Source organism: Dicentrarchus labrax, unplaced genomic scaffold, assembly GCF_905237075.1.
Source record: "Dicentrarchus labrax unplaced genomic scaffold, dlabrax2021, whole genome shotgun sequence".
In the NCBI taxonomy this organism is placed as follows: domain Eukaryota; kingdom Metazoa; phylum Chordata; class Actinopteri; family Moronidae; genus Dicentrarchus; species Dicentrarchus labrax.
Window position 1 is genome coordinate 14,601,340 of NW_026136703.1, and position 23,042 is coordinate 14,624,381.

Consider the following 23,042-nt stretch of genomic DNA (forward strand, 5'->3'; position numbering starts at 1 on the left):
AAATGCAAAAATATAAATCTAAAAAGGGCGCATTGAATGAGAAAGAAATAAACAATATACAAAATAATATTTAAAAAAAAATAATAACTAGAATAAATGAATAAAAGACATTTTTCAGTTCTTAATGGGCTTTGTTCAGTCTCAGAGCAGTGAGATGATTAAAAACGCGAGATCCTTCCCTCCCGTCTACTTCCGCCTTCGCCGCTGTCTGCCGGCCGGAGAGGAACTATCTTGACAACCGGCGCGGCGGCGCTGTAAGCTCTGGGCGGAGCTTGAATACTGTTGTCTGCAGTGATATCATCATAACACTGCAATATGAAGACGCGCTCATATGACCGCAACCCGTCTCCATCCCTGGCCAAGACACAGGTCAGTAAAGATACGGCTCAGTTTACCTGATGCTCCTATGAGTTCTTCATCTCTGCTCAGCTGCTGGTGTAATATTCTGTTTCTGCCATAGCAGCAGTCTCGATCATTCTGTAATGTCGTCAAAAATGCTTACTTCCTCCACGGTGATTGTTTCACTCCCAGCATTTACAGGAAGCAAATTCTGATCATTTTTTTAAACCAGGTGACTGAGCTCTTGAAGGATGCAGGACAAAGATAAGCTGATACAGTCATTGCTGTTGATTCAAAGATGACAGACATATCACCACCCAAAGGGATGTGTCATGAGTTGCCAGAATCAGGATGTAGCCAGATGCATTCCTATATTATGATATGAACATGCTCTAGTGTTTAGATACAGCTGTATGAGCCAGGAAATACAGATTTCAGAAACATCAGATTTTTAGAAGCATTGTAATGATATGTAATAATATTCTCTTATCTTAAGTTATTCATAAGTGCAAACTGTACCTCATTTGTCCCACTTGGTCAGCAACCTTGGGCCACAGGCGCAGACACATTGATTGCGAGCACTCATGCACACTTCCATCACACGGATTGATTGACACTTTTATTGAATTGGGAACCTTGCTCCATTACTCTGTTAAATGTCTAGCTCACTTCCTTATGGAGTCATGAGACTGCTGGTAGAACTTTTACCAACCCTTTCCCCTCCCTCTGTGTAGATGTTAGTAAAGTCAGCTCTTGATTTACTGCCTCGTGTAGGTGCTGTAACTGGGGCAAAAAGGAAGGCATGGGGAATAAAAGGAGGAGGAAGGATGCCAGCTGAGCCTCTCATCCGTCTGCAAATGCTCCCACTGCCAGTGTCACTCTAAAGAAACACATAAAATGGCTCAGTCTGTGAGGAGACCCGAGACTTTAGGAGCCATGGACCACGAGCCCCAGAGGGACAAGACCAGGACCAGCTACTTTGGCAACGTCAAGACCAGGTCAGGCCTCTAAATACACGGATTACTGGAAAGAAAAACAAAGAGGAAAGCTATAAGCAGACATGTGACAAGTTTGGCTGGTATTTACTTCTCAGATTTAAGCATGCTACAATTCAGTCTTTCATTATTCTATTTATTAAATAAAAAAGGGGTCCAGATTACCGCTAAGCATGTATTATGTCAGACTGCAATACAAAAAGGAATGATTCCCAGTTCGCTGTTTGCATCCACTGTCACTGAAAGAAAAACAGCATCATGTGGGTGAGAGTTACAGCATGTTGCCAGTAACTCACTTCCCTGGCCATCGCAGACAACTCCCACTCCCCTATAAATAACTCTGATCAGACTGTGAATGCTGCTCTATACAGTTACTCACACTTTAAATACTCTAAACAATGAATCCTCGAGTCCCTGCAATTAAAGGGGAAAAGCCACCCGAAAATACAATTTATATTTGAGCGTTGGCATTCATTCTCGACCTTGAGCATAAGTATTTGTACAGAAATAATCTAATTCCATAAAATGCGGTTGAAAGCTACTATAAGTACGTGGACCTTTGGACTCAGATTATTTTGTTATTATAATTTTGTTATAAGAGAATAATTTTTTAGTATTTGCATCTATTTTAATAGTAGAACAATCATAATAAAGTCATTTTTCAAACAGAAATGCTTTTCACTGTCTTATGTGAAACTGAACTGAATATCTTTGGGTTTCTGATAGTTTGTTGGACAAAACAAGACATTTTTAGATGTCTGCTTGGGTTTCTGTGATACTGTGATGGCCATTTTTCACTATCTTCTGACTATTTTATCCTATAAACCAAACAACAATGAATGAATGGAGAAAATAATCATTCACTTAAGTTTTTTTGGTAGTATTTTACAGTAGCAGTATGGTCGTTTGTAGTTTGAACCTGTAGCAGAGACTAGCAGCTTTATAGACAGTGAAATGGAAGATGAGTGCTGCGTTAAGATAAAACCTACTGCCTATAAAGTTCTTTGATTTGGTCACTAATTCAGTGTCAGTGAACTATAATTAGAAAATGTCACCTGATTACATATTTAACTTACAGTTAAGTACATAAAGCAAGTAAAGTTTATTTGTTTAGCTCCTGTGTAAAGAAATCCAGATTGGACTCCAGTCAGTCACGAGATTTGCAGCAGCATTTCAGACCACATTTAAATGATCCAGGGATGTCTTGCCAACATATAGTAAACCAGGTGAAGAGGGAATTACAGATTCACATGCTTTTCAGTACACCTGGTCCACCTACATTTATGAGTGTGGACTTAACAGACGAGGAGCCAGTCATGCAAAATAGAAAACAATGTCATGTTTAAAAGAAATATCATCATCTAGAGTATCATCTGCATAGGAGTGATACTCAATTATATATCTCTTTTAAATATATGTATTGATTTTCTGATTTCCCTCCATGGCTGTGTTGGTGTCCAAAATAACACAATCTGAATCAGTGCATTAATGATTAGTCGATCTACAGAAAATGTATATGCAACTGCTTTGATTATGAAATATTAGTTTATATATAGCCTAATGGTAAAGAAATCTGCATTTTATCTGTTTTCTCTACTTTCCCTCTCAGGCTGGGTTCCAAGCTCCCTCCTGGTGTCTCTCAGCCTCCACAGTTCGCTAAGCGGCCCTGGGAGACTCAACCTCAGGCCAGAGTGATGCAGAATCCTGTAGCCAGCAGCCAGCGACAGCACCAGCCGGCTGTGGGCCGGCCTCTCAACCACATCCCCCACATCAGAAATCCCAAACTGCGGCAGTACTACCTACAAGGTGCTGCATTGTTTAATTTCGCTGGGCAGGGAGCAGGCTGTTGCATCAAGTGGCTGTGGGATGATCAGCTTGAATTTACATATTACAATTCTCACATTGAGCCTGTTGTAATGTCTTTGCATAAAGTTATTTTCATACAGAGAGGAATGACAGCATGAGCTGTGGGGTGTTAATCATGTTAGGAAGTGGTGATGAGTCTCCGCTTCCTTATAAGTCTGCAGTGCGCAGGATGTTTTGTCAGAGAAGGGTGGACAGATATTGGTGGTTTTTTTTTTTTGCTCACAGGGACTTCATGGGATCTAAACAATGCTGCAGTGAAGCAAGAGCATATGGGTGGACCGTCAGATGACAGCACAAGCAGCAGGGTGAGTCACATGTTTTTGACTCCGTTGCACTTCTTGAATGCCCAGAGGAACTCAGCTGTGAGAATAGGTAAGAGAAAAACTGGGAAGTTGGATGGGCAGGTGATAGATTTGTTGCCGCATCTTTATACATCATCTGCTCAGGTTCGCTAGAGCGAGCGTTTAGAGTTTGGTAATTAGTTTCAAAATTTATGGTCGTGAATGAGTTTGATAAGGAGCGTCCAAGGTTCAGAGATGAGTTGTGTGTCAGAGCTGTCAGAGTTTCGTTCTTGAACACCATGGGAAAGCAGAGTTTGTTTCAGAATCTCTACAACAAATACAGCCGGAGGAATGCATATTCCAACGTTTATTCAAAGGTATTTGTCAGCTGGGGTTTTATTAGCTGTCTGCTTGCGATGGTTTCTGTATTTTCATGAATATGAAAAGTGCTCTCTTTGTTTGACCTTTGATTGGAAACTTACCACATCATCCTTATTCATCATCATCTTTTCTTCCCTTCGAGTCATCAACTTTTTAGATGACTCTTAGAAATTGGATGGATTTGTACCATTTTAGTAACATTATATTTCATATTCAGTTGCCAGTTAATTAGGTATATTCGGTATTAGACTGGGTTGAAACTAATGCACTCTAATACAGCAGCCCTGCAATAAAGTTCCGTTTTTGTTTGAGCTAGTTCAACTTCATGTATTTTGTTTCTGTTGAATTGTACTGCGTTATAATGAGAGGTTTTTCTAATATTTTGAGGGCAGATTAAAAGTCCAGTGTGTAACATTTAGGAGGATCCATTGGCAGAAATGGAATATAATATTCATAGGTATATTTTAACTAGTGTACAATCACCTGAATATAGGAATCATTCTGTTTTGGTTACCTTAGAATGATTTGAGAATGATGGTTTCTACAGTAGCCCAGAAGGGACAAACGAAAAACTGGCTCTAGATAGGGGTGCCTGCATTTTTCTGCATTTTCGCTAGATGTCACTTAATCCTACACACTGGACCTTTGAACTCTCAGTGAGAGTGTATGCTCTGATTCAAAGTAGCTGCACATCCTCTTTTGTTTCCTCTTGAGCAGCTGTGTGTGTAGTCTCAGGACAGCATGTTTAAAATACAAAAGTTGATGTACATCCATACAGACGGTATACGTACAGACACGCATAGCACATTGTGCTTAGACAAGCACGCACACATACAGGTCCAGACACATGCTCAGGCGTCAGTAATCTAATTTAGGTTAATGGATGCAGAGGATAATGACTGATGCTTCACTCCCACCGTTTCAACTCTTTAAACAATAATATATTTTATTCACAGTTCTCACATCCAATCTGATCTGATTCACAAATGTTTGAACTGATTAAAAGTAGAAGCACGCAGTGAGATCTGCACAATAAATTGCATGGATTTGACTACATAATTGTATTAAATATTAATTATAATTGTAACTAGTGGCTAGTAGAGCTCTTCAATATTGCATTTAATGTCTTTGCCTGCACTAAAAAAGAACAGTAGAGTTTATTCACTCCTGCACAACAATAAGATTTCTTCCATAGGGTGCTGGTAGAGTGCCAGACAAATCGCAGGTTTGGAAGATGGATGCAAAACAGACTCAATCTACTGAAGACTTTCTTGTGTTTTAGGGTCTCCCCGGGGACACGGTGTTCAGCGTCTCATCTCAGTTCAACAGTATCGGTACATCCTCAGCAGAAGAAGGCAAAATGGGCCACCGTCCCTCCCAATTCTCTGCGAATTTACCCTCATCGTCTGCTGCTACCCTCATCCCCAGAGACGTAAGAGTCAACTGTAACTAGCACATTAGGTCACATGTAACATGTGGTGTGTATATTACAAACGATGGAAATTACCCAGTTTTTTGTTTTTTTTGCCAGCTGTCGTTGACTGGATTTGAAATGCAAAATAAGGCCTTTTCCCCTGTCGGTCTCTTGACTTCCGTGTTTAGTGTAGCCCTAGGCAGGAAGTGCGTTGCTCCATTCAGGCCATCAATACCGCAACACGAACCTATCTTTGTGAGCAATCTCAGACTGATAATAGGCACTCTTCTCTACTCACTGTCATTTTGATGCAATATATTGTAGCTGTAAAAAATATAACTTTCAGCCCCTCATTCACAACCCTCGTGTCACATGGAGCTTAGATGTGACAACAAACACAGAGAACCCATAACATGCAGGGCTGTGGAAAGAGGAAGTAGTCACTCCTGTCACTAGGTTGTATCTGTTTCAATGTCAGAGCTATTCTTATCATGGCTTCCATTCTGAAGCAGCTGATCGTCCCAAAGGGGAAAAACACCGGTCAAGGATCGTCTCAACCAGAACTGGACTGGGACTCTGATCCCAAACTGAAGCGAGAGGTGGAGGCAGATTCAGACTCTGTGGATATACCTGCTGCTCAACCACAGTCCCCTTCACCAGAGGCAGAATATGACAAACTACTGGTGAGTAGAAAAAATAACGGCCCTTACTGCACGTTCTGAAATTTACAAAGCACTGACTTTGCATTATTTGAAAAACTTGTTATTAAAGTGATAAGCAGCGGTAGAAACTGTATTCAAGTACAGTTTTGAGGTACTTGTACTATACTTAATACATGTATTTTCATTATATGCTACAATATACTTCAACTCCACTACATTCCAGAGGGAAATATTGTTATTTTTTACTTCCCTACATTTGTTTGATATAAGATTTTGAAAGACATGTGAAACATAAGCTAAAAAAGAAGCAGTGTCTTGTTGTCCCAGATAAGTTTCCCTCCAAACTTCTCACTGTGTTTAATTTAAAGGTCCCCTCCGGACATGTATATATATTACATATATACAAATAATATGCTTGGAACAATAATGTGTCTAAAAAGTACATTTTCCACATTTAAATCATAAAAAAAACATCTAGTCATATTACATCATTAGACATCCCAGAATCTATACTAAGAAAATCAGCAAATATTTACATTTATGAAGCTAAAACCAGAACATTTTTGGAATTTTCGCTTTTAAAATGAACTTAAATGGTTAATTAATTTGCCAAACTGCTGTGGACTAATCATTCTGCTCTTATTTATCATGTTGTGTATACAATATGTGATGCTGATAGGATGTGGAGGCGGTGCCGATGCCTGATGGACAGCTCTGCCTATTGGCTCTGCCACCAGAGTGCTGTCAGGGGGAGGGACCAGAGGCCATGCAGTACCTCAAACTGTTCTGTCGGTATATCACAGACCGTAAGGTGGGTGTGAACTCTGCTCAACGCCTCATCTTCTCTGCACCCGTAGACATATGCAGGCTGACATCAACATCTCCTCTCTCTCTATGTGTTAGGGTGTGGTTTCAGGTATCCTGTTGGTGACTTCTAATAAGATCTTCTTTGACCCGTGTAAGACACATCCTCTGGTGAAGGAACATGGCTGTGAGGAATACCTCCTGTCATGCTCTGTTGACAGTCTGGCATCTGTCTCCTTCTTCTCTGACATCTCCCATGTTCACTTCAACACATCCCAGCAGAGGTCAGCAATGATTCAAAGCGCCTAAACAATGCAAACTCACACACAGGCTACAGATCACTTGAAAAGGGATTTTTTTTTCTTATTAGGAAAAAAGGAAAGAAAATCTTCCAGAAGTTGAAAAGCGCCCAAAGGCGAGCAGGCGGCTTTCCAAACCGAAAGGGGGAATCAGCGCCAGCTGTGGAGCTTGTGGCTCCATCAGAGTTGTCCAGTCAGGCTCTGAGCCTAACCAAAGAGGTTTCTGGGGAGGAAGAGGAGGCAGAGAGCAGAGACATGGCGGAGGCTGAGGGGGAGCTTGACAGCAGCCCGCTGGAGGTGCTGTCAGAGGCGTCTGTAGGCGTTCTTGGAGTGGCTGTCCTGAGCAGTGCTGCCACCTTCTGCTGTGGAGGTCAAGAGGCGGCGAGTAAGCTGCTGCATTCTGAGGAAACACAGAAGACCTCTGTGAGGAGTGAAAGTGCAGGTACCAATGTGAATATAATTATAAGTCTGAGAGATGGTTTATTTTCATGTTTTCATTTTCATTAACTCTGTACTTGTAGAGCGGAGGTCATCAACAGGCAGTCCTGGGAGTCTGATGTTTGTGCGGCTGCGGGTTCAGCCGTCTGCAGGAAAGAAAAAGGGTGTAGGAGGCCTTCAGCTGGGCTCAGTAAAAACTTTACCCAGAAGGGATTCCTGGCTTGCCCTTTCACAAGAGAGGTACAGTAATTAATGGCGGAGGTCGGAGGTTTAAAGGGACGCAGACAGGGAACGCAAGAGACAGATTTAAAAAAATGTCAAGAGGTGCCCTGACCAGAGTCAAAAGGTGGTAGGTTCTTGGCTTTTTGAGTATAAATTAATTAATTATTAATAAATCATTAGGATTATAAATAATAAATGAATGAAACATAATTATAATTTTTATTTCTGATTTAAATTCAATGTGTATTCATACTTTTTGTTAAACTACAGTTTTGTAGCGGCTTGCTGAGCCAAAAGCAGGAAGAAGGCTAATTTAAACTGGAAGTTTAATGTATGTGCTCAATGAACTCAACTACTTACAGTCCAGATCTGGCCACATATGGTCCACGACAAAGCCATACCTCAGCCAACTGTATGACCATAGCTGGCCATGTTCTTTGCCTATGTTGGACCAGACAAGTTTCAGCACTCTTTTTGTTTGTTTGTTTGTTTTTGTCAATGGTTTACAGTGTTTACAGTGGTGTTCAGTGTTCAGGTCTAGTGTTTATTGGCTGAATTTCCTAATTTATAACATGTTTCTACACATCCAGTGCTGACAAGGTAAGGGTTGGGTCTCCACTTGAGCCTAAAATTAACATATTCCATCTACTTGAGATGCTCAAACTTGTCACTTCAGTTGAATATTTACTTTCTCTTGTCACTCAGTGAACATTATAAAAACATTAACATTACCTTTACTAGAGTAAAAGTCCAAAGGTTTCTGTTTTAGAAATAAATCTGTCAACAGTTAGTTACTGTGAAAGGGCGAGTATGATATTCTTAATGCCTGCCACTGGCTCAGATTTGGTCGGAAAATTACTGCTTTTGTCCAGAGGGGCCGTCACAACAAAATGAAAGTTCCTTGTAGGGGCTTTAAGTATAAATTTGAGGTATTATTTAAATATAAATACAAAAAAAGTAATGCATTTTTATGGATTAAACTACCAAACAGAAGTAATCTTCTAATGAAGTGTTTTTATAGTTTGGTATTGCTGCTTTTACTTAAATCATCCATTTCAGCTATGCAAATATTATCTCTCTAAAGTGGTTTTGAAAGAGGTTGGAGAGGTTGAAGAAACATAGACAGAATTTCTCACTAATGGGGGAATAACGAAGCGCTTTTCTGCAATTCTTAACCTTTACAAAAGCTTCATCAAAAACAGTTGATGAACAGCTGATTTGAGGATCTATTCATAAAAGCACATTAAAAGTATGAGTCCCATTCAGAGGTCTCCTGGTAAAGTCTATTCTCGCCATGTTGACGCAGCTGTTGGGTTTGTTTGTGATTTAAACACATCTGAGCCACGGCTTTTCTTTTCTCTCGCAGCTCCGACGAGCTGTATGCCTACCTTACACACTGTCGGCCAGACCTGTGTATACTTGAGGGAGGGGAGGAGGAGAGGGAGGTGGACCGTGACGAAGAGGAGTTTGTACTCATTGAGGACAAAGGTGAGGAGGAGGAGGAGGAGGAGGATGAAGATGACGAGGGGGAAGAAGTGTTCCAGAGGCACCGCAGCTCAGGGGACGACTGGGAGGTGAGTGAGTTCATTTTATTCACACAGGAGAATAGACGACAAGAACAGAGTGCAATATTTGATTCTTAATGAAGATGACAATGAGTTTTGGTGCCTCACGATGTTCTATAACAAACTGGCTTTGTGTGTTTTATTTTGTTTTGAATGCATCAATGTTTTTTTTGCAGATGGTGTTGATGGAAGAGAGCGTGGACAAGCCGACCCTGGTCATCGACAGGGAGCCTGACGGACTCAATAATATTGTGGAGAGCAGCCACATTTTAGAAGCTTCACATGTCAGAGAGGTAAGTGACACACATGTAGTGTATGTAACTACACACACCTCCAGTCTGTGCTGATAGAACTGGAAGTCCTTTCTATAAAGTTCCTAGTAACCACTAGCTAGTTTCTAAATAGTGATTTTCTAGATCTTGTTGCACCATTCAAATTAGCAACTAATATTTCTCCTAAGTACCCTTATTTTCTTACTTGTAACAATAAAAAACTATGAATAATAAATTTAAAAATCCCATATTTCTTACTGCAAAAAGGGTTAATTGTGATTTCAGTTGGACGAATGAATATAAATCGGTTGCTAGGATACGTCTGTAGTGCTGCCCAATCAAAATCAACAGTTTTGTGGGGGGGAGAGCCATATATTAACCTTCTGCTAATTGTTTGTGAATGCAGTTATGACTTATTTATGCGTGCATACATGAGGAAATATGTGCGTTTCAGAAATGGTTGTATTCATGAAATCTAACTTATATATTCTTTAATAAAGTCATGTTTGTATGAAAGTAGCCTTCCCACCTTTGCATAGTCATATCAGTGCAAAATCTGTGCACAATCCACATAGAAAAGGTCTATTTTGATTCCAAGTCAAAAATTCAGTATATCGGCCACTATATCAGTAATCTGTGAATTTTTACCCTCTGAAATCAGTATCAGTCTCAAAAATCCCATATCATCTGGCTCTTATTTGGTTACAGATTGAAAGTGAAGCCTGCTACTGTTTGTTTTATAATTTAACATATCATTATCATTATTAAACAGCATTTTAATCAAATCAAGTCAATCAGATATGTCTACCATTTATAAGGTTTCTTCCTTTATTCCCTGTTAAGGAGAGGGAAAGTGTTATATGAGAAGGGAATTTTATGATATGTAAGGTTGGGCTAAATAAATCTATATTACCTGTTATACTCTTTCACTCGATACAGTGTATATATTAACAAACTAGCTTTGTCAGTTCAGTCAACTATTAAACAGTTAGCTACACCTGGCAGTTAGGATATGTAAATGTTTAGCAACGAATTAGTGTGGTGCAGCCTGTTTCTGATTTATAGATAATCCCCATAAAATCTCTGTTCATATGTATGTTCCTTCCTTCCTTACCGATGTTAATTAAAAAAAATGTCTACTTTCATCTTCTCTCAGCTGTGTAAGGAGCTTCCCCCCAGAACAGTTGGCCACACCTGGCAGCTGGCTTACAGTACATCCCGTCACGGCGCCAGCCTCAAGTCCCTCTACAGAAAACTCAGTGCCACAGACTCCCCTGTGCTTCTTGTCATTAAGGATGCACTCGATGAGGTAAAACACGTAAAATATGCTATCTCTAATATCAGTTATAGATGTTGCAGTGTCTTTTATTTGGAATAGTTTTGTTATTGTTGCTGTCTCTCTTGTGACTTTCCTTCATCAGATATTTGGGGCCTTCCTGTCTCACCCTCTGAAGCTCAGTGAGACGTTCTACGGCACAGGAGAAACTTTCCTTTTCATGTTGCATCCTCGCTTCAAGGTAAGCCACCTAACAACACTCCCCAGAGTGATACTGTAGTTCTGTTAGTTCAGCCAATTTGTGGAAAAAATCTGCTAAACATCACAGATTTAGCATTTTGTGGAAGGTCAGAAAGTCATTAATAAATTACTCTAATGAATTCACTTGGGGCAAGGGTATTGATAGCTGAATTGATGGTACTAAAACGGGAGTAGATCCTCTGTTTGAGAATTGTGCTGATTTTCTCTGCAGTCCTTCAGATGGACAGGAGAGAACTCCTTTTTTATCAAAGGAGACTTGGACTCCTTTGCCATTGGTGGAGGCAGGTAATGCTTTTTTTTTTTTTACCACTTCCTCTCTTGCATTCAATTTTATTGACTCTGTTCTGTCTGGAATCTATAAAAACAGACCAAAAAAAAGATATTTCTAATTTGTCTCTTTTTCCTGCAGTGGTCACTTTGGTCTGTGGGTGGATGAGAATCTGTACCTGGGTCGCAGCAGCCCCTGCTACACCTTCAATAACTGTTGCCTCTCTGAAACCGACGACTTCCGGGTCATGGAGCTGGAGGTGTGGACATTCAGCTGAAGAAACCGAGAGACCGCGGTGTTTCTCTTTGATTGCCTCGTCCCTGCTGATCAGCTTTATCGAAACGGCATTCATCACAGAGCGAAAAAACAAATACAGCCGCTCATTCATTTCATGTCAATATCAACCACAAACTTCGAGATTTGTCTGTGTGATTAAGTGCTGTGGATTTTAGTGAACTGAAATGAACCGGACAAGGCTGATCTTGAGCAGCTCGATGTCCCAGAGTGGGCTTTTAATGGTGGACTGCTTCATGGTTGACTCATTCCTGTGGGTTTGGCAACCAGGCCAGAGTTCTGCTTAACCGAGTGGAGCTGAACTGTTATGAAACTGGATTCTTTGAGTCCTCATTTTTTGAATGGAGTAGGTTACAAGTCTCAGAGACTGCACTTTGCTTTTGATGTGAATCAGTAACTTCATGATATCTCATCGTTTATCATGTGGACATGATAGTACACCTGTCTTCATAGGTAATGCATGCCCCCACTTTTATATGTTTATTTAACGCTGGAAGTTTGAAACACGTTGTCTTCTTATGAATAGATTTCTCTTTTGAAAACTGCACATGCACAGCCCCCAATCCCTCAAATACAAGCTCCCTTTCTCTGATACCAATCATTTTTATCAACTAGTGACATAGACAGCAGAAATTGATGCTGAAAATAACCATGTAAGAACACTTGAGGCTACAAAAGCTTCTCAATTGAAGAACATCTGTACTGGCAATGACTCTTAAGAGTCTCATTCATGACTATTCTCATTTCATTTCAAGTGCTGACTCATACACCACTGTGGTTTCTGATCATAAAAAGTATAAGCTCAAGAAGTACTTTGAATTAATGCAGTTTTTCTCAGTCAACTGTATCCGTAACATGCTCTCAGTCCAAAAGCCTGATCTACTTACGTTGTACAATATTGTAGATTAGTTAATAAAAATCAGCACAAAGTGAATATTTAAAAAAAACTTTCATGTGATTGATTATTAAACTGTACAGTGTGTGCTGGATGTTACAAAAAAGAAACAAGTCAATTTGTAAAAAAAAAAAGTTTTATTTTTTAACTATGTGAAAAACATGGCACTCGTAGGTTACAGAACTGCAGTGTTTTCCCCCTAAAGACTCCAAACAGTCCGATGTTTCTCATGAAGAGGACTTTGTTTGACCATGAAACGTTTACAAAGTCACGTTCCAACTTAATGTTATTCTCATTTAACAAATTTCACAGTTACTATTTAAAATGTGTGTCCTTGATCCCTGTATTTTTCCGTTTCAAAAAACAAAGAGACCTGGACCTGAAGAGGAAACTTTTCTTTTTTGAATGACTGGAAAAGGTGAAGATAAGACATGTAAAAAAAAAAACTAGTGGAAGGTCCAGATTGTCATCTTTTTTTTCTTAAAACATTCCTCTCGTCTAAGCAAATACATTATTTTGACTTGAGCCTAAAAGAGGATAACAACAGTACACGGTATCATGTGCCACTCAGTTCAACAATCAAACTATTTTTTTAAACATATGACCATTTGGTTACATACATATAAATATGAACCAAGTGGCAAGCAACCTATTGGATTTATTTCTCCTGTAAATATGAAAAACAATGTTCTTTGGTGTGGTCACATCGTCCTTAAAACAGAAAATCTGCAAAATATTCAACATTTTGGTTTTCAAACCAGAAATTCAAGAAAACAACTGAATTAATCCTTTTTATGTGCCGCAGTTCAGTTAAGTGTTTCCTGCTGCTTTTGGTCCCCTGAGTCAGAGAAGGGTGTTCCCTCCAGCAGCTTCAGCAATAACATCGGGCGTTGCCCAGCCCAGAGAGAGCTTTGAGGCGAAGCCGTCACAAACTGCTGAAACACAAATAAAAGGCAACAACTGCACCAGCTCCGTCTCAGGGGGTACACCCAGCGGCAGGAAAACTCACTCGGTCATTAAATATTGCACATGCAAAACCAGAATATAAAGGAAGAAATGTAGCATGTTTCGGTGCGTTATGGTGAATTTATGATTTGTCTTAGGATTGCCCTCTGTCTACGTTTGATATCAGCATTAACCAGCAGCTTCAAGGAAGAGAGAGAGAGCGGATTAAATGTGTTTATCTGTTACTGATCAGTGTGCAAAGCATTTGTATCTCATTAAAATATACTGTACTGACAGTAACATTAGTTTTGAGAAGCAGTATTTCCCTGTAGTTCATTTATATGGATTGGACACAATACAAACGCTGTATATAAAACTTTCTGACCAAGAGAGACGCCCCAAATAAATAGTAACAAAGAAGGCAAAAAACATTTTTCAGCTGCCAACACTGGTGAGAAAGCTTCTCCACATAATTGTTGGGAGGGTTTTCCTTATCTTGTTTCATTATCCAGAGGAATGATTATCATTTCATCCACAAACAAATTACTGTGCCTGGTACTCCTTGGCTTTCTCCAACCCCTCCTTCAGGAAGCTGATATAAGTGGATGTGGAGGGGTCCTCAAATCCCCCAGAGAAACTGAAAGCCGCTCCTTCCTCCTCTGGTTTCATAGCTGTCTGGTCCAGGAAGAAGTTGGCATTGATGTGGTGGACCTAAAGCCAAACAGAGGAAGTGGATGAAAGACTTTTTCCCAATAAAAGTGAAATAAAAGGAACATCAATAAATATCAAGTCATGAGAGTGGGACTACAACAACTACAGGAACAGTATGTAAGCCAAGGTAAGCCGAGGCAAAACGTTAAAGGTTTAACCCAAACTGTTTCCTTGTGCTTTTTTAATTAATATTAATTGAGTTAATACTCATATCAACGGGAGTGTTTCTAAACATGATTTGTTTGTGGATGTTACATAAATTGTAGGCTGATAAAAGAAGAAAATATTTACAATAGTTCCATTGGGGAGTGCAACCATCATCTCCACAGGGAAGTTGTACTTCTCCAGGTGTAACCGGGCCTTTTCGCTCAACGCATTGTTCTGCTCATCAGCCTGTTTCAGACAAGATAGGAAAAGGACACAACTGAAAATAGAGTATAAAGTTGTTTTTTTTCAGTCATCTGATTAGTGGTTGGCTTTCCTGGGGGTGTCGCACTGTCCTGGTGGCTCACCTGCATGTTCTCCAGCTCTCTGACCAGAGACCAGCTGCTTATGAAGCTCTGGTTGAGCAGGGCCAGGACGGGCGAACTTTCCAGGACTGTCTCCCGGAGAGTTCGCCCCGAACCTGCAGAGGGGAGACAGGGATGTTGAAAAACACAATTATTTCAAGGACTGAATGGTTTTGCTTTTGAATTGAGACATGCAATGACAGTAATGGAATAATGCTAAATGAGAAAGTGCAGTTTAGCCAAAATGCTAAGCTAATGTAAGAAGTGCTATACAGCAATATTTAACTGTATAGCTAATTTCTGAATTTTCTATATTTTTACGCATGCAACATATTTACCTAAAGTTTGCTAACATTAGCTAATATTACATTACTGTAACTGTAATTTACTGATAATGGTTCCACTTTTGAAGGAAAGGGCAGTACACAAAACATAATATTCCAGAATTTAGCATATCTTCACTCATAATAAATGGATATAGAATTTATTTGAGGTACGTGGTAACGGTGAGATGTTTCTACTGACTAAACTAACAACAGGCTTCCAGACGGTAGAGGACCCTGCCTGAAAAACGGAGCTTTTGCAGCCTCTCTCTTATCTTCTCTCAGATTCCAACAGTGTGCAATGCTGTGAAACCAACTACATGTTAATGATCTCACCTCAGCAGGACTGGTCGTCTAATGCTCCCCAAAGCAGAATGGAATGCACCAGTTTATTTTCTGCTTCAGCGCGCTCAAAGGCCTCTGAAAAAGGCAGGTAGGACACCTGGGAAGGAGCACAATGAGAACAATGAAACAGTTGTGCAAAAGCCAACAGTGTGTTGAATAAACGCTTGGTGGATGTTTACCCTCTTGAAGGGGTAGAAGGTGACATCCAGGCGTCGAGCGGCTTCTTGCCGGCTGAGCTCCGAGATCCAGTGGATGTCCTCGAAGACGAACTGGATCGGCTCGCTGCCGCCGTCTCGACTGTCGATGATGTTGCCCTCCTCGTCCATGATGATTGAGGGAGTGGACGGGCCTGTGGACTGCAGCTCTAACTGTAGGCGCATTAATAGAAATAAATAAAAACATGATATATTTTAAGCTGTGACCTGTGAACAAATGTTTTGTGATCTTTAACATACTTCTAGGGAAATTAAATCTGTTTTAGGCTTTGAACATCGAAAAAAGCTTAGAGTGAAAATGACTCAATGTGGCTCAAAATACTTTTAAATATATAATAGACTAATTGAAGCACACACAAAAATACCCAGTTAAAAGGGAATGGGACCAAAGCTTATTGTCCTTAAGATTTAACTTAACATAGAACTTAAAACAAAAAAAGAAAATAAATAAATACATTAGGACACACTGTGATAAGAACAGTAAAAGGAAACATTTAAAAAGACTAAAATCCTGAAACAAAACACACAGTTGGAGACTAATTGTACTAAATGAGATTTATATGGCTTAAACTGCTTTAACTACTTAGAAATAAATATGCTGGAACATCCCAGAACTAAAGTAATAGAGATACTGTCACTGCAGCTTTACCTGTGGCAGGTATCCGATGTCTACCTCCATGTTGCTGCTCTCACTGGCGCCGTACAGCCACTCCATGTCCACATTCAGAGACCTGAGACACAACAGGATGTTTCACACTAGAACTGCAGTAGCAGACAACATCACACTGAGTGGGGAGTGTGTATAAAGGATTTACCGGTCATTGGGGACGTAGAGGTGAAAGTGGCGGACATGAGATGCATCTTTAGACAGAATAATGTTGCCAGCGAACTGTCCCGGGGTGAACCAGAAGGGAAAGTCTGGAACATCGTTGAGCTGGAATTCTGCATGAATCCTGAAGAGGTGAACAGAATGAATAGTTTGTACTGCAAGATGTGTCCAAAATGTATCTTACTGTCATTATGTGACACGAAAGGCTTGTTGTAGCCCTTTTTTTTTTTTTTTTTTAAAGTGCGTTTCTAGCCTCTGTAACACGAATTGTGTATACTTAACATTACTGCTGACCACTGATGGATTCCAAACCTCCCAGACAGCCAGAGGCTTTATTTCACTACGGGAGACTTAAAGCTTTGAGCTTTGAGCTTTTCATCACAGTTTTATAAATAAATAGCTTTATACTTTAAGTTAAGTTACATTAGTGTCACATGGCAATGCACTTGTGAGTGAAGACTGTATGAAGACTGCTGCTAGAAAGTACTGCAAGATATCAGAACAAGATGGCTGAAGTTGCAAATAAACTCCCGCACACCCTCTAACTAGCGATGATACATTTCTTTGCAATGTTTTCGTGCTAAACCTTCATCAGGAAAATGGTTTCTGACAATGAGAAGCCATCATAAATAGGGATTGACTGTAAGTCTGCAATCAATCATTCCCCACGTGCAGCAGGAAGGCAGAAATAAACTACACATCAATTTACTGTGTGACAGCCTCTAAATCATGTGAAATGTGTGAAAGGAAAAAAATATGAAATGCCAAGAATGTGTTTGAATGTTGCTTTTCACCATGATAATGTAAGAAAACAGTAAAGTGGATTCACTGGATCAGTCTCTCTCTGCATGCTGATTGTAAACTGAAACAAATGGCTTCCTGCCAGCGAGGACATTACCATTCAAATTCAGAGTATGTTCTGGATATTAGTCAGCACTAATGTAAAAGTATACAGAATTACGTAGTTAATGAGCTAATAGAAGAAAAAGCACCACTACGGTTATTTATGTCTCCTCCTGAACTGATCCTCACCTGAAGACGATGTCATAATAAAAGTCGTTGCTGGCACGGATGCAGGCGACTGTGCCCTGAGGAGCGAAACGTGATTTGATGAAGGGACGAGGGTGGAACATACTCAACAAGGAGTGGATGAGAACCTGCAGCGGGAGAAGAACAGCTATTAATATACAGTACGATCATCGCAAGTCTCAACCCAATCTAACACTAAATGAGATTTAAGATACCTCTTTGCCCTTTGGTGAGGGAGGGTGGTAGCGGTTGTTGGGCAGGTAACCGGTGAAGATGTTGAGCTCGCTGGGTATCACCCACCACGTGTCTCCCACCTCGACCTTGTTCTTCGGGGGCAAGAACGCCCTGAACTGGCTGGCGGAGAAGGAAGAAGAAGGCACTGCTGGGCTCTTCCATGAGCGTAGCCCGCTCAGAGAGCTGTGAGACACCTGCAAGAGCCGGATCAAATCCACTTATTGTAAGTCAGGTCTTGAAAAACTAGAAGTTGTGCTCCTTCAAAAGAAAATAAGAGGAAATTCTTCAAAACATTTTTTACAATTTAACCAGTCAAAGATGATTACAAGTTAATTCTCTGGTAGTTCATTGTTGACTCAGTTCTTGGTTAGGGTTCGCTTTGCAAATGTTGAAAGAGAGCTGACTTAATACTAATTGCATTAATTTCAATAATTTTAAATATGTTGCTGTGATAGCTATTTTAAAAAAGGTTAGTGCAACCTCTCAGAAATCCCACTGAATGTGAGACTATATTAAAAACCCTTGATGCAGGATCTTTAAAGCAGTGCTCTACAGAGCTTAAACAGTACTTGACAGAAAGAGAACAATAAGCCTACTATAGATTGCTTTTGTCTTACCCCGAGGAAACCGTCCTTGCTTTTTGTCATGGAGTCAAGCAGCAGAGGCTGCATTTTAGCCTCCAGGGTTAAAGTCTCTCCATTGGGGTCATGGGTCACTTCCTCCTCAAAATCCACCGGGGGTGTAATTCCTGTGAGGAGGCCGCAGGGATCACAGTCAGTGTGAGGTTATATCTGAGACTCAGACTGAGGTTTTGTTAGTGAGAGAGGAGGCGGTATTGATTGAATGGGACACTCAGCAAGAAAGACCTGGGGTGATGTACCTGTGAGTTTCTCTGCGATGGGTTTAAACTCCTCCGGACTGAGATAAAGGTCATGGTCGGTGTCCAAGGAGGAGAAGAGAAAAAGCCCCTCTGCACCCAGAGTTCGAACGCTCTCTTCCTATTGGAGGGGCAACAGCGTTAGTGTCATTCTCACACGCTTCAAGGATTTTCAATGCAGCATCAAAACTAGGACAGCGAAGGCATCTCATCACATCAAACACAACATAATCAAACTGGGGTGCTAAAAACACTGTTGTAGACACACAATCTGATGTAAATTCAAGCTGCTTTAGTGGTTTGCCCCTTTGTGTCAGAGCATTCATTCAACTTCAGCAGTCCTGTCTGGATAAAAATCAACCCAGAGGCCACAGATTCCTAGCATGTGTTTCAGTCAGACAGATGCGTGCCTAGTAGCGCCTGTACAATGGAGGGAGAGGGGGAGGGAGGCACCAAGAACAACTTGGAGACCCTCTTTAGCCAAACAAGCATGGATTAAAACAAGAGGGGGGAGTTTTACCAGCTGTGGCACAGATCCACCCTCTAATAAAACACCATGGGGTGGGAAAAAAAACTGCAGATGTGGTGTTTTGAGGCTACTGGCATATGCTCAACGCACCTTTGTGGGAGAGCAGCATTGAAATATAACAAGAAAATGTCCCTGCAGTAATTACAGGTCATAACAGCTACCAGAAGGTCAATGCAAACTTTATTTTACACACCTTACAGTAAAATGGCATTTTAGTATGATATGAGCCCAATACATGTTTATTCCCTTAAATTGTATTTAAGATTAAAAAAAAAAAAAAAAAAAAACACAATAAGTTAAGATCACTGCTAATTTATGAGACATATATAACATTATTAAAGATGTGGGTCTCACATGACGTTTGAGGAACTGGGCATCTTGGTAATACTTGATCCCAAAGGCGAGAAGAGGGACGGCACCGACTAGAAGCAGAGTCCACAGCCCTTTGGAGATCCAGGATCCAGAGACGGGACCCCGATGCGCGTTCTGCGGCGAAATTTTGCTCCCATCCTCGGGGGTTGTTTTATCCACGTCTGCAGCCATCCTCGACCCTTCACGACAGCTATTCCGGCGAGGACATTGTCGTCGGGTAACGTCCAAAAAGGGGGCTACGAGCAGTGTAAAACTTTCTTCCTTAAAGTGTCTGGATTCTTCCGACAGTTCGGTTGTCTCGTAAGCCGGGGACCGCGCGTCTTTTCCGGCCGTTGCACTCGCTGGCAGCCGCTGTGAGACGTTAGCTAGCCGCACAGATTTCTTATTTCCCACATCTAATCTAGATCCATATGGATGCGGTTCAGATGCGTCAGGCGAGCGAGCGACAGCCAGGAGTAACACGGATGTAAGGCGTTTGTGGACTCAAAATAAAAGCACCAGTATGTCGACGTCTATCGTTCGCTAGCTCCATTTGTGAACTAACGTTACTCCCTGTAATAGTTGTATCTGCAGAAATGTCAAGGGGAAACGTCGACGTTGTTTCTTACCTTGGTTGCATCTGTAAATGTTATTTTTATGCCGTTACAGGTGTCTACTTTCTTCGCGGAGTGATACAATTGTTTGTCCGGATGTGAAACCAACGGTTAAATTCCCATTTTCCACACACTGTGCCCCTCCGCTCAGCTTTATGAAAATACTAATAATAATAATAATAATAGAGCCGGGTACACTCTTTATCTTCCCAGAGTTATAACAGACACGTGTGGGGGTCGCGAAAATACCTTTTAAGACACAACCCACAAGATAGTTCCCTTTTACTCAGGGAATGCTTTTTACTAGCTAGTGCGACCTTGTGAGCTTTATTTTGAAAGCGGTGACCGGAAGTGTGTTTACATTCTCTCTACCTTGGCGTTAGCTGGCTGTTGGCACAGCAGCCACATTTAAAGGAGCAGAGTTGCCTTGTTCATCCCAGGAATGTAACCAACAAGCTTCAATTATATGCTTTCTCTGCCAGGGAAGTGTGTCATTACATTGTTTTTGTAACTTCATGTCTGCCAGTAGTAGTGAAGGGTTTGGACAACACTTTGGGATTTTAACATGCCTGTGTTATAATATATTATAATAATAACTTCACGTTATGAATAGTTTTTAAAAGGTTTTTTTTTTTATTCTGCATGTAGAGCGAATATGGACAGAAACAAAGGGGCTGATTCAGACCGGGACACAGTCTGGTATGTGTGTCAGGTCATTATTGTGCCAGAGAAATCACTCAGTCTCCATAAATTTGATGTTGCCTACACCGGGACATGGACCCAAGGCCTCCAACTAAAGCACAGTCTCTCTCTAACTCTTTGATTTATTATTTAACTCCTTAAATCCAAGCCAAATCTCCTTTCAGGTTATGACCATAGTTTATGGACAGGAGTTGTGTGCAGTTAAATGTGTTTCTTCAAAGATTTTTTTTAGAGGCCAGATGTAAAATATTAGTCCCGTTTACAAATCTGGCAATCACCGTCGCTGACGTCATTACCTCAGTTTAAATAAATAATGAAGTGAAAAGGAAACGACAATTAAGTCTAATCATCAGTATACAGTATTTCACAACACTGAGGAAGAATGAGGGGGAAAAAGCATGTAACAGAATTTTTCATTACTTTAAACATCTGGTCCCAAAGTTTATCTTGGGACTCTTTATGGGGTCCTAATCCTCAAGTTGGGAAACACTGTTTAAGACATTTTAAGGTTGTATCTTCATGGCTGAATGTACTTATTTTAAGTCACTCTGGATTAAAAAGGTCCACTAAATAAATAGAATGTAATCCTTTAACCACGCTCTGTAGTCCCATATGAATGCAATCTGGCTTAATCCACTCCATGTTATAGTTTATTCGCACAGTTCCACACATACTCAATATTAAGTACATGTTGCATTACATTACCCCGTACAAGGTAAGGCTTTCCTGAATCCGGTGATAGCCAGACGTCTAAAAGTCAGGCTGGAAGCGTGTCACAAAAAAAAGCATTTTAACAACGCACTCAACATCTGTGACCGCAAGAGATAATAGAAGCATCATCCGTGTTGTTAACGCTTCTGATATTGAGTTCATCAGTCCATGGGTTTAAAAGTGGGCCGCTCTCAGTTCATGTCCTCTTCCACAGGCTGCGTCTTCACTTCAACTATTTTTGGAGGGATGTAGGAGCCCATACCTGCTGCTCTCTCCGCCTCTGCCTGGGTGTAGGGCTCCTCTCTGAGCTGTTTCAACCTGGATGGAGGAAGAAGAAGGAAGAAGAAGGAGAAGAGCTGAGTGAAACTAGCAGGAAGATGCGTTATAGAGGACAAATAGCTCATCTGAATGTTCATTTCCAGCCAAGAAATGCACGTTTATGTGATTCAATATGTGAACTGAATATGCTGCCTTACCGTCTTTTGTGCACTTTAGTTTTGAAGTGCTCTTTCAGTGATCTCATGTCCACGAAATATCTTCTGCAAGACAGTAAGTGTTACACTCTAACTGCAATATAGCATTTTATTATCATTATTATTATTATTATTATTATTATTATTATTATTTAACCAGGTGATTTCAGTATAACACACAAGAACAGAGATAAGACAAAACACACCCAGTCACACAAAATCATTATTAGTTAATGCAATTGTTGGATTTGCAAATATCCAATGGAAAGCTTAATTTTCGGTTAGGAAGCAGCCATATTTGTTAATGCGGTCCATTGACATTAAACAGGGGTAAACGTACGCGCAGTGTAAGCAGTAGTGTTGTGCGCATCCTGTCACATCGTAGTCCACCTCCTGATGGAGCAGCTTGGAAGCGGTTTCAGGCTTCATGTCTGAGTGGATCTGGTCCAGGTCTTTGGTCCTGCGCTTTGTCTTCCATGTCTTTGCAATGTGCTTCTTCTTGTCACTCTTGTGGTTCCCTACTTGTTTGGACTTCCCCATGGTGGATCCTGCGGGACTGGATGCAAAGAGACCGGTTAGACTGCTAGGATCGACACAGATAGTTGGTGAAGTCGTCGGTAGAGGAATATTAGGAGAAAACTAAAGCTACGGGTTAATCAGTATACAACAATCTGGCGACACGCATCGGTAAAAGCTGCTGAATACTTTCTTACTTGACTGTCGAGTTAAGTAGAAACAGACAATCCAGCCAAAGTAGACGTTTTTAAACCGGTTTGATATTTTTTTTCTAAATCAGTTTTGGTGGAATAACACTTGTGCCCAAATTAAATAACCAGCTCAAGACAAACAGTAGCACACAGCAGATATGTTTTAGAAACTCGTCAATACCAGTTTTAGCTTTGCTTACCTTTTACACGTGTGGCCAAAAGGGATGACTTTTACGTCCGGGTCAACAAACGTTACAGTTACAGCTGCTCACCTACAGGGGGCGCCAAAATATCACTATTTACCACTCAATAATGTCACGCTATAACAATGGTAATATGACTAGTAAACGGCATTGATAATGAAAATAAACGCAAAACACAACAAGTAACGTTTGCCTAAGCATAC

General features: G+C 40.7%; 3 protein-coding genes across 6 annotated transcripts; 1 reads left to right on the forward strand and 2 right to left on the reverse strand.

Moving 5' to 3' along the window:
• The first annotated feature begins 245 nt into the window (after positions 1 to 245).
• On the forward strand, positions 246 to 12,584 carry si:ch211-15d5.11 (nuclear receptor coactivator 7). Of its 3 annotated transcripts, none has more exons than XM_051396317.1 (16): positions 246 to 369; positions 1,114 to 1,337; positions 2,944 to 3,140; positions 3,426 to 3,505; positions 5,145 to 5,294; positions 5,786 to 5,959; positions 6,618 to 6,749; positions 6,842 to 7,026; positions 7,113 to 7,483; positions 7,563 to 7,719; positions 9,068 to 9,275; positions 9,443 to 9,559; positions 10,695 to 10,847; positions 10,960 to 11,055; positions 11,287 to 11,360; positions 11,485 to 12,584. In XM_051396317.1, exons 2-16 carry the CDS (start codon positions 1,237 to 1,239, stop codon positions 11,618 to 11,620), a joined length of 2,331 nt encoding a protein of 776 aa, XP_051252277.1. In that variant the 5' UTR covers positions 246 to 369; positions 1,114 to 1,236; the 3' UTR covers positions 11,621 to 12,584. The 3 variants fall into 3 exon arrangements, with proteins under 3 accessions (XP_051252277.1, XP_051252275.1, XP_051252276.1); XM_051396315.1 differs by having other exon boundaries at positions 11,287 to 11,356; XM_051396316.1 differs by having other exon boundaries at positions 5,789 to 5,959; positions 11,287 to 11,356.
• Positions 12,585 to 12,650: 66 nt separating this feature from the next.
• On the reverse strand, positions 12,651 to 20,101 carry selenon (selenoprotein N). Its single transcript, XM_051396318.1, has 12 exons — positions 19,433 to 20,101; positions 18,553 to 18,670; positions 18,290 to 18,420; positions 17,654 to 17,866; positions 17,442 to 17,566; positions 16,396 to 16,533; positions 16,230 to 16,311; positions 15,545 to 15,733; positions 15,357 to 15,462; positions 14,701 to 14,813; positions 14,480 to 14,581; positions 12,651 to 14,188 (listed from the first exon to the last, which is right to left on the reverse strand). The coding sequence occupies exons 1-12, from the start codon at positions 19,619 to 19,621 to the stop codon at positions 14,021 to 14,023; spliced, it is 1,674 nt and encodes a 557-aa protein (XP_051252278.1). The 5' UTR covers positions 19,622 to 20,101; the 3' UTR covers positions 12,651 to 14,020.
• Positions 20,102 to 21,373: 1,272 nt separating this feature from the next.
• Positions 21,374 to 22,908, reverse strand: znf593 (zinc finger protein 593). Of its 2 annotated transcripts, none has more exons than XM_051396320.1 (4): positions 22,837 to 22,908; positions 22,270 to 22,485; positions 21,933 to 21,995; positions 21,374 to 21,774 (listed from the first exon to the last, which is right to left on the reverse strand). In XM_051396320.1, the coding sequence occupies exons 2-4, from the start codon at positions 22,467 to 22,469 to the stop codon at positions 21,648 to 21,650; spliced, it is 390 nt and encodes a 129-aa protein (XP_051252280.1). In that variant the 5' UTR covers positions 22,470 to 22,485; positions 22,837 to 22,908; the 3' UTR covers positions 21,374 to 21,647. The 2 variants fall into 2 exon arrangements, with proteins under 2 accessions (XP_051252280.1, XP_051252281.1); XM_051396321.1 differs by lacking the exon at positions 22,837 to 22,908 and adding an exon at positions 22,643 to 22,807.
• Between the last annotated feature and the right edge of the window lie 134 nt (positions 22,909 to 23,042).

What these genes read in the sequence shown, in the direction of transcription:
- si:ch211-15d5.11 (XM_051396315.1), top strand. Translation starts at nt 1,237, where the DNA reads ATGGCTCAGTCTGTGAGGAGACCCGAGACTTTAGGAGCCATGGACCAC. An exon ending in ATGACAGCACAAGCAGCAGG is followed by an intron (nt 3,506 to 5,144) that starts GTGAGTCACATG and finishes CTTGTGTTTTAG; the next exon opens with GGTCTCCCCGGGGACACGGT. An exon ending in TTAAGGATGCACTCGATGAG is followed by an intron (nt 10,848 to 10,959) that starts GTAAAACACGTA and finishes TTCCTTCATCAG; the next exon opens with ATATTTGGGGCCTTCCTGTC.
- znf593 (XM_051396320.1), bottom strand. Translation starts at nt 22,469, where the DNA reads ATGGGGAAGTCCAAACAAGTAGGGAACCACAAGAGTGACAAGAAGAAG. An exon ending in CACTACTGCTTACACTGCGC is followed by an intron (nt 21,996 to 22,269) that starts GTACGTTTACCC and finishes ACTGTCTTGCAG; the next exon opens with AAGATATTTCGTGGACATGA. An exon ending in ACTAAAGTGCACAAAAGACG is followed by an intron (nt 21,775 to 21,932) that starts GTAAGGCAGCAT and finishes TCCTCCATCCAG; the next exon opens with GTTGAAACAGCTCAGAGAGG.